Raw genomic sequence first — 15,759 nt, forward strand, 5'->3', positions numbered from 1 at the left:
AATCCAGAGGCTCCCCCTGACCGCGACTGCCTGTAACAAAGAACCCGACACTTGGAACCAGCACTGCACCCGCAGACCCCAGGACCTGAAGGATCCGAACTCCAGTGCAGGAGCGACCCACCCCTGTGCTGCTGAGGGTGTACTTTCTATGCCTGCTTGTGTCCCCCCCCCCCCCCGGTGCCCTACAAAACCCCCCTGGTCTGCCCTCCGAGGACGCGGGTACTTACCTGCTGGCAGACTGGAACCGGGGCACCCCTGTCTCCATTGAAGCCTATGTGTTTTGGGCACCTCTTTGACCTCTGCACCTGACCGGCCCCGAGCTGCTGGTGTGGTAACTTTGGGGTTGCCTTGAACCCCCAACGGTGGACTACCTTGGACTGAACTTTGAAACCTGTAAGTGTTTTACTTACCTGTTGTGAGAAAGTAGCCTCTTTCTAGCCTTGTTACCCCCACTTTTGGCCTGTTTGTGAGTGTATGTCAGGGTGTTTTCACTGTCTCACTGGGATCCTGCTAGCCAGGGCCCAGTGCTCATAGTGAAAACCCTATGTTTTCAGTATGTTTGTTATGTGTCACTGGGACCCTGCTAGTCAGGACCCCAGTGCTCATAAGGTTGTGGCCTATATGTATGTGTTCCCTGTGTGGTGTCTAACTGTCTCACTGAGGCTCTGCTAACCAGAACCTCAGTGGTTATGCTCTCTCATTTCCTTCAAATTGTCACTGACAGGCAAGTGACCAATTTTACCAATTTACATTGGCTTACTGGAACACCCTTATAATTCCCTAGTATATGGTACTGAGGTACCCAGGGTATTGGGGTTCCAGGAGATCCCTATGGGCTGCAGCATTTCTTTTGCCACCCATAGGGAGCTCTGACAATTCTTACACAGGCCTGCCACTGCAGCCTGAGTGAAATAACATCCACGTTATTTCACAGCCATTTTACACTGCACTTAAGTAACTTATAAGTCACCTATATGTCTAACCTTTACCTGGTAAAGGTTAGGTGCAAAGTTACTTAGTGTGAGGGCACCCTGGCACTAGCCAAGGTGCCCCCACATTGTTCAGGGCCAATTCCCCGGACTTTGTGAGTGCGGGGACACCATTACACGCGTGCACTACATATAGGACACTACCTATATGTAGCTTCACAATGGTAACTCCGAATATGGCCATGTAACATGTCTATGATCATGGAATTGCCCCCTCTATGCCATCCTGGCATAGTTGGCACAATCCCATGATCCCAGTGGTCTGTAGCACAGACCCTGGTACTGCCAAACTGCCTTTCCTGGGGTTTCACTGCAGCTGCTGCTGCTGCCAACCCCTCAGACAGGTTTCTGCCCTCCTGGGGTCAAGCCAGGCTTGTCCCAGGATGGCAGAACAAAGGACTTCCTCTGAGAGAGGGTGTTACACCCTCTCCCTTTGGAAAATGGTGTGAAGGCAGGGGAGGAGTAGCCTCCCCCAGCCTCTGGAAATGCTTTCATGGGCACATTTGGTGCCCATTTCTGCATAAGCCAGTCTACACCGGTTCAGGGACCCCTTAGCCCTGCTCTGGCGCGAAACTGGACAAAGGAAAGGGGAGTGACCACTCCCCTGACCTGCACCTCCCCTGGGAGGTGTCCAGAGCTCCTCCAGTGTGCTCCAGACCTCATGCCATCTTGGAAACAGAGGTGCTGCTGGCACACTGGACTGCTCTGAGTGGCCAGTGCCACCAGGTGACGTCAGAGACTCCTTCTGATAGGCTCCTTCAGGTGTTGCTAGCCTATCCTCTCTCCTAGGTAGCCAAACCCTCTTTTCTGGCTATTTAAGGTCTCTGTCTCTGGGGAAACTTTAGATAATGAATGCAAGAGCTCATCCGAGTTCCTCTGCATCTCTCCCTTCACCTTCTGCCAAGGAATCGACTGCTGACCGCGCTGGAAGCCTGCAAAACTGCAACAAAGTAGCTAAGACGACTACTGCAACTCTGTAACGTTGATCCTGCCGCCTTCTCGACGGTTTTCCTGGTGGTGCATGCTGTGGGGGTAGTCTGCCTCCTCTCTGCACTAGAAGCTCCGAAGAAATCTCCCGTGGGTCGACGGAATCTTCCCCCTGCAACCGCAGGCACCAAAGAACTGCATTACCGGTCCCTTGGGTCTCCTCTCAGCACGACGAGCGAGGTCCCTCAAATCCAGCAACTGTGTCCAAGTGACCCCCACAGTCCAGTGACTCTTCAGTCCAAGTTTGGTGGAGGTAAGTCCTTGCCTCCCCACGCCAGACTGCATTGCTGGGAACCGCGACTTTTGCAGCTACTCCGGCCTCTGTGCACTTCCGGCGGAAATCCTTTGTGCACAGCCAAGCCTGGGTCCACGGCACTCTAACCTGCATTGCACAACTTTCTAAGTTGGTCTCCGGCGACGTGGGACTCCTTTGTGCAACTTCGGGTGAGCACTGTTTCACGCATCCTCGTAGTGCCTGTTTCTGGCACTTCTCCGGGTGCTGCCTGCTGCTGAGAGGGCTCCTTGTCTTGCTCGACGTCCCCTCTGTCCCCTGATGCAATTGGCGACATCCTGGTCCCTCCTGGGCCACAGCAGCATCCAAAAACACTAACCGCACGATTTGCAGCTAGCAAGGCTTGTTGGCGGTCTTTCGGCGGGAAAACACTTCTGCACGACTCTCCACGGCGTGAGGGATCCGTCCTCCAAAGGGGAAGTCTCTAGCCCTTGTCGTTCCTGCAGAAACCTAAGCTTCTACTGCCAGTAGCAGCTTCTTTGCACCCACAGCTGGCATTTCCTGGGCATCTGCCCATCTCAGACTTGCTTGTGACTTTTGGACTTGGTCCCCTTGTTCCACAGGTACCTTCGACTGGAAATCCATCGTTGTTGCATTGCTGGTTTGTGTCTTTCCTGCAGAATTCCCCTATCACGACTTCTATGTCCTTTGGGGAACTTTAGTGCACTTTGCACTCACTTTTCAGGGTCTTGGGGTGGGCTATTTTTCTAACCCTCACTATTTTCTAATAGTCCCAGCGACCCTCTACAAGGTCACATAGGTTTGGGGTCCATTCGTGGTTCGCATTCCACTTTTGGAGTATATGGTTTGTGTTGCCCCTATCCCTGTGTCCCCATTGCATCCTATTGTAACTATACATTGTTTGCACTGTTTTCTAAGACTATACTGCATATTTTTGGTATTGTGTACATATATCTTGTGTATATTTCCTATCCTCTCACTGAGGGTACACTCTGAGATACTTTGGCATATTGTCATAAAAATAAAGTACCTTTATTTTTAGTATATCTGTGTATTGTGTTTTCTTATGATATTGTGCAAGTGACACTAGTGGTACTGTAGGAGCTTCACTCGTCTCCTAGTTCAGCCTAAGCTACTCTGCCTAGCTACCATTATCTATCAGCCTATGCTGCTAGACACCCTATACACTAATAAGGGATAACTGGGCCTGGTGCAAGGTGCAAGTACCCCTTGGTACTCACTACAAGCCAGTCCAGCCTCCTACACCTGTGAACTTAACAATTACTTACCTCCCCCAGGAACTGTTGATTTTTGCAGTCTCCACTTTTAAAATAGCTTATTGCCATTTTTGTCAAAACTTTACATGCTATTGAGTTTATTCAAAGTTCCTAGAATACCTGAGTGAAATACCTTTCATTTGTAAATCTTGAACCTGTGGCTCTTAAAATAAACTAAGAAAATATATTTTTCTATATAAAAACCTATTGGCCTGGAGTAAGTCTTTGAGTGTGTGGTCCTCATTTATTGCCTGTGTGTGTACAACAAATGCTTAACACTACCCTCTGATAAGCCTACTGCTCGACCACACTACCACAAAATAGAGCATTAGAATTATCTCTTTTTGCCACTATCTTACCTCTAAGGGGAACCCTTGGACTCTGTGCACACTATTTCTTACTTTGAAATAGTATATACAGAGCCAACTTCCTACAATTATGTTTTCCTTTACTCAGGGTATTCTGGATTAGGCAGTGGGTACCATCATTTCAAACAGGCAGCCATCAGAAAGCACGAAGCAGACTTCACTGTATTGTATTTGCTGTGTCACAATATCTTCCACATTCTTCGAGAACATTATGCAGAATTCATGTAAAAGGTAGATCATCTGTGAAAAAACATAAATGACCACTGCCCAAGAGTCGTGGGGTTCAATTTCTGCATGCAAGGTCTTGGGGGTTCAACCACCGCAAGCAGAACACCTGTTGCTTATCTATCCAAGTGTGTACAACCATATTCGACAAATTCGTTTAAGCAGCAGATTATTTTTTTAACTGTGCTACTAAACATTCTTCTGAACCTGACAGGTTGACATTTCATGTTGAAAAGCTTTCCTATATTTGAGCTTCAAGGTATAGTCTACAGCCATTACCCAAACCCTCATGTTCGTCTTCAGCAACCAACCTGCAAACAGAAAAAAACCTATCCCAGGATGTCAAAGATACCCGTGGCAATGTGGAGTGATGATGATCATCATCAAGCAGGGATGTCAAAAACAAATACTCACTCACAACTAAAATAGTTTTAACTAACAAGATTAGATTTTCAGACCAACCAGAAAGTATGTAAATGTGAATCTCCAGAAGTTTATTCTACAAAAATAAATGAGTCATCCAAGACCAGTCAGGCTTATTGGTGTAAAATCTACTAATTTGGAACTATCTTTTTATAACTGTCTTATCACACTATACAAAGGAAATTAAAGTGTCATCAGTTAAATGTACAGTTGGAACGCATGCTGGTTTAAGAGTAGGTAATAAGTATTGTCCAGAGCAAACTGTATTAAGTATTGCTCGTATTTATTATAAGCAGTGTCTATAATATGAAATTCAAAATTAAGGGTGTCAAATATGAAACAATGCTTTGTTCGGGGCAATGAGCTTTTTCAGTAGAACGATTGCTGAATGCTAGGCCCAAGCAAGTTCTTCGAAGAAATAAGTATACAAATGTTGTTTGAGTCCCAAGACCAAAAACATTTATTTTTCACTTCGAGCAAAACAGACAAACTCTCCACAAAACTGAACGAGCGGATTTAAAGATAGAGTCCCTCCGGTGTGCCTTCTTGCTTCTTATAAAGAACATTTTCTTTTGATTTTTTGAAGTCTTCATTTGTCACTTTCATTCGTCGTTCCCTTAAAGCCATCAATCCCGCTTCTGTGCAAATTGCCTAAAAAGATGAACAAAGATAGTCATTCGTATGCAGTCTCATCGTTTTATAGACGCAGCAGAAATTATTAAATTTTGCAAGTAAATTGGAACTAGCAATAAAGTGGGCTGGCAACACAAAGACCCTACCCTCAGAGTCTTTTAACCATATATACTTCAACGTACATCGTTCCATAATGTTTACAATTACCCATCACTTGCCCCTGGAAGCGCAAAATGTGACACTTGTGGAACGTAAAATTATATGTCTCGCGTTCTTTGTAGGTGCTAACAAATAAAAGCCAAGCAGCAGGAATTTACTGTGATAATTTACAAGCCACGGTTGAGAACTTTACATATTTCCACAATGGTCGACAGTGCCCGCAATTCACGACTGTGTCATATTATTCATTTTCAGCATCACAATACAGGAGCAAGACTTACCTTAATATCTGCGCCAGACAGATCATCTTTGGCCATTATAAGTTCATCTAATGTAACATCCAAGGCCAAAGTCATTCGGCTTGTGTGGATCTGGAATATTCGCTTCTTGGTTTTTTCATCTGGCAAGGGGAACTCAATCTTTCGGTCAATACGACCTAAAGTAAAAAACAAACAAACCAATGTTTACAATAGAAAGGATTTTTTAAATAACTAGTAATGAACAAACTCATGCAATTTCAACATGTAAGTAACAGAAATGAGGCACTAAAAAAGCCCAAGGCCTTCACTTCTAAGAAATATCTCTAAAATTGCATGATGCCAGGGCTCCGGTATATTTATAAGAATTAAGTATCTCCCACAGGCAAAGAAATGTGCTTATTCCAGCAAATACAAATCCTCCCCTTATACCTGATAATTCAAACATTACAGAAAACAACTTGACTTTAAGGCGCTCGTCCGTATACTTGCATACTTATGTAGAAATAAAGATGAGCTTGCGGCTTACTAAAGGAAACTATCACGGGTGTGAAGTGGTGTTCTGACAACACCGACTCATCGAAAAACAAACGAGAGGCTGGAAGTAAAAAAAAAAAAAACCCTCTCTTCAAATGAAGGAGTCTGCATACTCTGGATTCAATACAATCGCTGGGAAATTCTGAAAATATTTTGGTATCCTATAAATGTGGCAAACTCTACAGTTAAATGCAAAAATGATTTAAGAACACTATTAATAAATTGTGGGTATATGAGTTGCACACAGTCGCAGAACAGAGTTCCGTATCCAGTTTTAAGAAGTACATAAAGTACACAGGTTTCATTCAGAAACTCCACCAATTAGTGCATGAGCTGAAGAGAACACAGCTTACAAACTAAGTGGTGGTTACCACGATCTGTCTGTACAGCGTCTATGTTTAGAATGGGAATTGCGCCGAGTGAAAACGATTTCACAAAATGGGCCAATTATTTATCAGTTATTTTTGCTTATATATTTATTTTGGTAAATGTACAACATGTTGCTAGATTATGAGGGTTACAAATATATTCATTTGGAGGGGGACATTCTAATACACTCCTGCTGAAAACTAATGTTTTGTGGAACAATGTATGGTGCAACAGCGACATCTAGTGTGCTTTTCGAGTGTGGTCAAGAAGGAACAATACAGTTCGAGCCCAATCAATGACACCTTATATGCTATTTTGTAGAGTGACGATCTGGGAATGTCACACACATGGCTCTTCACAGGATTGTTACTTGCTGTGTGTAATGTCACGAAAATGATATAAAGACTGTTTCCGCAAGTCAACATTAAAACCTGGGTCAATTTGTTTACTGACTGGTGGATCAGAAGGATCTACTTACGCCTTTACAATATGTTTAGAAGAAATGTCGGAGGCATCCCTAGAATGCGTTTTAAAAGGAGGAAAAGAATACTGCACAAATTGTTTTATGCCTCGAGAAAGAATTGTGCAGGTCGACAAAGCGTGGGAGTCTTGCTATATTTATTGTGTACCATTAAAGATGAATAATGGACAGAAACCCATGAAGCTCACCTGTCTTAGTTACCAAGTAATTTTTAACATTTGCATTACAAAAACAAACAACGGGCGTGACTTCCGGGGGTTTCACTTCCCTATGTTTGTTGAAACTGTTTTTTTTTTTTTTTTGTTAGCTGATGAAAAGTTTCAATGTTGGTTTCCAGCCATTTTGAATTTGGAAACTTGGGATTAATCTGCCAATTCAGCTTTATGGAAAAAAAATGTAGGGGAATGTGGCCTGGAGGGCATGATGAGCATTAATAGATAACTATGGGAGAGAAGACAGGATGCAAAGTCATGTTTTGCCCAGGGAAACTTTATTTTTGCTTTAATGTGCTGTTTACGTTGGAACTGTGTTTTATGAAACGCTTTTAAAATGTTAAGTCTTTTGACTGAAATCTGCCATAATTTAGCATGTCTAGCTTAATCCTGGTACTTCGAATTTCAGAGCAACACTCTCAGGACAAAGAGACTGATTGATTCGGCTGGACAAAATATTTGGATCAGCCAAGTAGCCGGACTCCGATCGGGGTACTGGGGTAGGATGCGAAGCAGATGAAGGACTATACCCTTTAGCCATGCAACAATACTGCCCAAGGACCGGTCGAGAAAGAATACGCTGCATTGCTCTCTCTGCAGAAATATCAAACCGCTCCATGTCTTTTTTGGAGTAGTAGATATTGATCATCTTGCAAAATCCCTTGGGCGTACTGGTTAACAAGGGAAAAGAAGGAACAGTACTACCCATTCTTAAAGCCATTAAAATCAGAGGTCTGGATAATCACCAGAAGTCACTAGATCCTTTTCCCCCTATAGGTGCAAAGGCTATGTGTGGGTTTGGCTGCAGAGAAATTTTTACCACATCGAGGCACTTCTTGAAACCTAGTATGAAAATGTGTGTGAAGGGGAGGCAGATTTCTTCAATCGATTCGGGAAAGTATAAAAAAAAAAAAACTCCCATTCAAGGGACTGAAGAGAAATGCTAAAACCAAAATAGGGACAAGCGTCGGGAAAAGCCAATCCGTGTCCTGCCTGATAGGCTGTAAAAATTCAGAACATTGCGTGATACATGGTGATGTGCTTAAATAGGGTATGAATGATTTCTGATGTTTAGAAGCATCACCCGGGTCTGCGTACTGTGCAGTGTCAAATAATCCAGAAAAGTTTCTATAAAAACTCATTACTGATTTACATTCCTCTCAAAGTCCGTAACCAGACTGGTGCAAATCGGGTTTCACAGAATAAGTACGTAACCATTTTTACCAACAAGGACAAAAAAAAAAAAAAAAAAAAAAAAAAAAAAAAAGACTATAACCAGGGCCACCAGCATTATGCGATTGGCGTTTTATGCATAATTATGGATTTGCTGATTTTGTCACATAATCATTCATCTAATGCATAATCTGCAGATTTTGCACTTTTCAGTTGCGTATTGCTGTATATGGGTGTTACCCTGGTGCTAATACGGTTTAGCCTTTCCATAGACTGTGTAAATGTGTAATAATTACAGAATTAATGACATCAAACTATCACAAAATGTCAGCATTACGCCATTTACTTTGCCTTTTCTTGCGTATAAGACAGTCAACCCTGGTGCCTAATTCCAGTGGCCCAGACTATAACTAACAGCTTGATTTAGAACTTGGCAGAGGTGAATACTCGGTCACAAATGTCCGATATCCCATCTGCTGTATTACAATCCCATTATATCCTATAGGGTGCGTAATAAGGCAGATAGAAAATCAGTCACGTTTGGACGTAGTATTCCATCCACCAAGCCTGGCACTGAGTAACTTGCCATTATAGACGTACCATTACATATCGTAAGTGTCTCACCTGGCCTGATTAATGCAGGGTCTAGTGTTTCTATCCGGTTTGTAGCCATGATAACCTTCACGTCTCCTCGGGAATCAAAGCCATCCAGCTGGTTTAGCAGCTCCAACATGGTACGCTGGATCTCTCGCTCCCCACCTGAATTAGAATCGTACCTGAAGTAATCATAAGAAGAAGTGATTAATCGAATCATGCAGTAGGAGTGGACCTAGAGGGCAGGGCAGGCACTTATTTCTGGGTAAAACACTAAACAAGGATATTCATGCTCGGTGTCGTCATATCTTACACACTAGGCACAATTTTAAATTAACTGAAAGGGGGGGGGGGGGTGGGGGAAACGTGGGGAGTCTCATCAAAAAACATTTACGATGAGAGTGTAATATTATTGCGTTGAGGTGCTGGCTACAACAAAGAATTAAAACAAAAAGAAATCAGACCATAACGCAAGCTTAGCTACATGGAAGATCTTTCAAAGTGATTCCAAATCTAATCAGTTTTGTGCAGTGCTTTAAATGGGCCGGTACTGACAGGTACTGAGTACCGGCACTTTTTATTTTTACCGCTGTGAGTACCGGCACTTCTCTGCCTGCAATGAGAGTACCAGTACTCATAAAAGGCTCGTTGTTGCTGGTGCTTCTGAGCTCGAGGCTGTGAAAGTGGAGCCTGCCTGGACGACACTGTGACAGCCAAACTGCCTTTGTAGTCCCAAGCAGAGCCACTGCTGAACTATTCAGCATAGTCTCATTTGCATAATGTCCAGTTGCCCAGGATCACACACTATGTTGGAGGACGGAGCATGGTCCATTAAGGCTCTGCACTGTCAATCTCGTTCACACTGTCTCGTGAATTTGTGAACACACTGAAATGAATCCAGTAAGCCCAATAACAGGCGCTATTAAGAAAGCCACAAGCCACGGAGGTAAGGAGTTTAAAATGGCTTTCATCCCGCCAGAGTCTCTTGTGTGAGTGTCTGTGTGTTGGCTTGCTTGTGTGTGCCTAGTTTGTGTAAGAGAAAAGCGACGGAAAGAGGGAGAGAATCGGGACACTCAGGATATATTTTAAAGAAAATATGTGGAATGCTGTGTGTGTTCATGTCTGCTTGTTTTTTTTTTTAGGTATTGTGGCAAATGCAAGCATAAAGTACGCAATTAACAAGCTGAAAATAACACAAAACAAGGAATACCATCATGTTTGGCCTACATTTTGTGTGACGAATTAACCTATTCTACTAATACATTTCTCACATGGTTTGGTGTGTGCTGCAACTAGTATAGAAGTAATTATTAAAGCTGCTATTCCTGTCAGTTTCCAGGGGCACACTGATTATTAACTTGCTGGAGCCAATAATGCTGCTGTTGATGGCTTGGATGCATTCCTAGTTTAGGGATTCTTCCATTTTGATTTAGCGCCTATTCCCAGCAGGTCTTCATGCCACTCACTATTAACAAACGTAAAGGTAAAAGGGCTTCCCCATATCACCTTTAAAAGAAAGGCTGGCCCCCGAAAGGCACTCCTATCACACCTTATTTGCAGTATGCATTCACACCCAGTCTGGGCATCTTGCAGTGGTGCAAAAAGTGGAGGGGGCCTCCCTGCAAAGAACATGGAGGGCCCCCCTCCAGGCTAACCCATCCCATGTGCTGTGCTGTGCTGAGGGGCCTCCTGGAGCTCAGCCCCCCACGTGCACTGTCAGGTGTGCGGGGGGCCTTTGTTGCGCCAGTGGCCTCTTGAGATGTTTTGGTCCACCCTTGCTGGGCATTTTCAAACTCAGCAACTAGAGAAGAGAACTAGGGGTACTTTCAGTTAATTTATTTTATAAATCAACTCAGTATTATATCAGTTGCACTGCAACTTCATGCCAATCACTAGTACAATCACTACATCTGGCTAACAGTGAACATATTTTCTGTGTTGTGTTGAGGATACACCTGCCTCTACATCAGGTACAGTCAAATCTACTTCTTATGGAAACTGGTAAACACTTAATAAGATGCATGGTCAATTCCCTGTACATAATGTTGGTGCATTAGTAGCACTTATCTCAATACACAGTGCTGGCCCAGTCCAGCTAAATAAAAAGCAGTATGCAAGATCACTCAACATTGTGGCATTAGCACAAACATTGGCCTTATTATGACAAAGCACCCACACACAATATGACGGCGCTTGTCCAATATATAGCAATGGCATGAATTTGCATACTGTCTTGTCAATGCCCAATATACCACAGTACTGGGATCACAGAATACTGGCCTAGAACACTGTCCATGTCTAATATCACACACAGTGATGTTGAGAGTGCACCGTTCAAGATCTGTTAAATTTGTTCCAAGGATCCTTTGCCATGGTCATTCAACCTAACCTTTCCCTTTAAATGCAATGGACTGTATACATATTTCTGAGGGCCCTGCTGTTAATTAATATTTATGTAGTGTGCCACATGTGCAGAGGGAATCTGCACATATGGTGTGTTTAGGACCACTGTCATGGGCAATGCAAGAGCAATATGAATACTGGATAGATGTATCATCATGTCTCACCCTTAGCCCCGCCCAACAGCCACACCCATAACTCATTTTAATGAGTACCTGCATTTATTTTTTCCCATTTAAAGCACTGGTTTTGTGGGTATGGAAAGAGTGGCAGGTAAGCCGGAGAAGAATTATAATTACGCAATCTAAATGGGGGGGAGGAGGGGCTGAAGATAATGGTTCTTTTGCAGTCACTAATCTAGCAGAGGGAATCCTGGGTCAATGGAGATAGCAGGATGTTCCTTGGCACATAAAGCACTAAGGCATCGCAGGCCACCAGAGGCAGACACACATTTAACAGCCAGAGAGTTTTAAAATCAACTGAGTATCGATACCTACATGGGGTGAATAAATGAATGATAAATAAGGATACTGATTTTTTACACACATAGACATAAAATAGTCTTTTCCTTTTCTGTATTGATTTTTCAATGACAAAATAGACATTTTTTCTTCTGAAAGACACTCCAAGCTTTCAATCCTGACTGGAAAGCACACTGCGTGTACTATTTCCAAATGAAAATTACATTGTTGCAGATATGCATGTGCTAGAGCTACAATGCCATTTTTAATGCATTATTTTTATTGTACATGGCTACTCTGCACACTAATAACCTACAGACATTGAAAAGGAGTGCTTTTGTCAGTTAAGGAAAAAGGAAGATATACTAGCTAAAACTTCATTTTTTTCACTTAACAACAAAATACATAGAAATAAATACTATGGGAAAAACTAAGTGTGAATAAACAAGGAAATATAAACCTTGTTTTTCTGCCTCTTTGAAAAGATCTGCAAAGAACTCAGGAAGGATGGTCTCTTAAAAACAACACCGACTCCAGAGGGACACTGTTAAAGGATCACATACAGCATTGATACTCAAAGTGCGGCCCCCTTGACCTTTACATGCGGCCCCCTGGACTACAGGAGTACAGGGTTGCTGTTCACTCGATCGTAAATAGAGAGACAATTGTTTATTTCAAGGTTAGCTGGTGTTAAGGAAAGGAAGTAACCAGGGAGTCCTGAGCTTCACTTTAGAAGCAAGTTCACTTTTAAAGACATCTTGCAGCAAAAGTGTAAAAATAGAAGTCACTTCAAAATGCAAAAAGTGTATTAATTTAACATGCAGTCCATTTCACCTAAGTATAATTTATTGCATCAGTACAATGAGAAGTATTCATTTAATGTGATAGTTTTCAAACAAGAATTTAGAAACAAATTTTCACCTCTACCCTGACATATACGCCAACAGTGAATTAAACAAGCGAGTAAGATGTCATATGCACTTTTTGAGTTATCTGGGTTACTATTATAGATGAACAGCATTATAGTTTATTAAATCAAACACAGGAGCAGATTTGTACGATGCAGACCCTGAACCTAATATTAAGCAATTGCCTAGGATCACACAATTTGCAAAAGTGGGGAAGCCAAGTTTAATCTCAGGTTTTCTAGTTCCATATTGCTCAATACAGCCACTAGATGTATATCATTTGCTTTGCTTACCAATACTTAACCGCCAGTCCTCCCAACCCTCTCGCCCGTCACCATTTCGCTGGCATTGATGCGGCCCTCGGGCACATCACAGACCAAACTTTTTGGCCCCTGGGAAAATGTTTATGAGTACCCATGACATACAGCTTTCTATATAAAAGAACCTGGCGCTTACAGGCTGAAGAACTCTACTATGAACAATCCAGTTTGGAAGGGTGCCACTTTAACACTGCTGGTGGCCACTGGTGAGTACGCACTGTAGGAAATGTAATATTCAAATCACACACTGGATGGCGTTTCCACCACATGGCTAACATGCAAAATTCAGCCTGAAAAAGTGGGGGAAAAAAAAAAAAAAAAAAAAAAAAAAAAAAACATCACTCAGAGGGGAAGTTAAATAACAAACATGGTCACTCGTTCAGACACTCCTTTCTAGTGCTTTCCTTTGGGACCAATGGCAAAACAGTCAAACAAGAGGCCTGCATTTCAGAAAGTTAATTCACAGGAACACGACTGTTAATCTAACAAATCTGATAAGCAGAGATGTAGGTAGTTTCCTTGGCACGTCATCTGCAGCTCACAAACTATGAAATGTTTATGGTGGTGTGGTTCACATGCTCTTAGGTGCGCCCTCCTCAATTTTTGGCGTACCAGACTCAAATGAAGACAGCTTTTCAGAATTCTTACAGATTCCTCCCAGAAAGGTAAGAGGAAGAGTTGTTCCTTACTTCTCCCATTAGTCATGCTTTGAAACACATTCCGTGCTGTAAAAACGTTCTGTTTCACTATCCCTTTGACAAAGCATTTGGCGCCGATTACATTGGTTTAGATTGTGCTCATGAAGTCTCAGAAGTAGAATGGTAATTGCCTGCAAAAGAATTTTTGTGGCTGACAGTGCTCTGTGTTTCTGGTACTTCTCCTTTCGAAAGTATGGCACATTTTAGAGCGCAAATCAGGACGTCCAATCCCTGTTCATAGTGCTGCACTTAACTGATGTATTTTCACAATTACAAATGTTTACTTGGGGCCCAAGTGTGGTATTAAAATATATTTCGCTGCCAAGTCTCTAAATCAATAAATATCGCTGCAGTGTGACAGCAAAGTTAAATGTTTGATCTCTGCAATTGGTGAAAGGCATCCTTGTATTATTAAAACAACCAGCGGTACTGAATACAAAAAGAATACCAAACACAAAAACTAGAAAATGCGCCAGAAACTGGCATTTTAGAGGGAATTCAAAAATATATATTTAATTATTAGAACTGCTTTGATGCATTAATATTGGATTTTGAAAACCTGCTGTGCCTGCTAGAGTCCTTATTTGTTTCACACTGTAGATGGGAGGCCCCTTGTAACAAGAGGTGGGTAGAGGTTGGACTTGGCAAAAAAATCTAACGTTAAAGAGCAGCAGGTCACTTTCACAACTCACTACCTTGTGGGGGCATTAGTTTGTCAAAGTATAAATAACATTTTTACCATTAAATTGACTACGTCAATCCAACCATTCATTATATATTTACAATATGTTTAAATTTATTTTGAATGTTACTGTATTTTATATTTTTTTAACTCTTTAAACAATGCTCAATTGCAACTTAACGCATGTTATCATACATGACATTATTTCTCACATTACATAAATTAGTTCCAGTGCAACCCTGTAAGACAACATCATAGAAAATAATCTGCTTCCTTATACATCTTATACTTCCCATAGACCCTCATACCATTAAGGACCACTTGCTGGTATCCCTCAGGGCATCTATATCTACAGTTCACAGTAGACATTCCACCCGCCCTTACCCCTAGGACTTTTTTCCCCCTTACGCAGACAATCCCTACTAAGGTATATGACACGTTCAGCCCATTGGCACCAGTCAAAGTTGGTTTCCCAGTCAATCATCCATGGTGAATGGGAGGAACCCCACTGTTTAGCAATATTACCCTTCGCCAGTATCGCGGCTAGTGTTAAACAAATGTTCTGATACTTAGGCCACAGCCCATCACCAGTCACATTTAGCATCTAGAGGAACAACTAGGCCTGTGACCCGATTCATTATACCAACTACCTAGCCCCATATTCTTGGATTTTGGGGCATCCCCATAATATGTGGATGAAAGTCCCTTCCTGCTGTGTTATGTATTTTAATATCTGCTTATGTTTTAAAGTAGGTACTTTTATTTAATGATAGTTTTTTCTTTTTATTATACTTACCTTAACTCTTAGTTGTAGAATGTTTTACTTTTATTTTCATTTGATATCAAAGTCGTACCTAACTTATGTTTCTTTTACCCTAGAGGTTTTTATAAATATTAATTTACCTAATCTTTTCTTTTTCTGCTGGATTTATTTGCCTAAAGTGCACAATTATTCAACGTATTTGTATAGTTACTTATATAACATAGCTGACCTGTATTTGAAGTATTTATACATTTACTTACATAACATAGTTTAACAAGTAAAGGAATATGCTGGGAAATGGGAATACACAACATTCTGCAAGCTAGCTAACAGGTAATGCAGAATGCACCACTTTACCTCTTGGTACCAATTGCATCAATTTCATCAATAAAGACTATCGATGGTGCGTGCTCCTCTGCCACCCGGAATAACTCGCGCACCAACTTTGGCCCGTCGCCCAGGTACTTCTGAATGAGCTCCGACCCAACCACACGGAGGAAGGTAGCTGATGTCTGGTTTGCCACAGCTTTGGCCAATAACGTTTTACCTGTTTTTGGCACAAGGAAGAAATGGAAGGAAAAAGCCATGTC

At 42.2% G+C, this 15,759-nt stretch overlaps 1 protein-coding gene across 1 annotated transcript in view; it reads right to left on the reverse strand.

Moving 5' to 3' along the window:
* Positions 1–4,572: 4,572 nt before the first annotated feature.
* PSMC1 (proteasome 26S subunit, ATPase 1) overlaps positions 4,573–15,759 on the reverse strand; it is a 37,202-nt gene continuing 26,015 nt past the window's right edge. Inside the window, exons 8-11 of the mRNA XM_069208190.1 lie at positions 15,527–15,716; positions 8,968–9,119; positions 5,596–5,750; positions 4,573–5,173 (exon numbers count right to left, since the gene is read on the reverse strand). Coding sequence (XP_069064291.1) covers positions 5,039–5,173; positions 5,596–5,750; positions 8,968–9,119; positions 15,527–15,716 — 632 coding nt within the window. The 3' untranslated portion in view covers positions 4,573–5,038. The remainder of the gene's footprint in view (positions 5,174–5,595; positions 5,751–8,967; positions 9,120–15,526; positions 15,717–15,759) is intronic.

The sequence above is a fragment of the Pleurodeles waltl genome, chromosome 9 (genome assembly GCF_031143425.1).
Source record: "Pleurodeles waltl isolate 20211129_DDA chromosome 9, aPleWal1.hap1.20221129, whole genome shotgun sequence".
Taxonomy (NCBI): Eukaryota; Metazoa; Chordata; class Amphibia; order Caudata; family Salamandridae; genus Pleurodeles; species Pleurodeles waltl.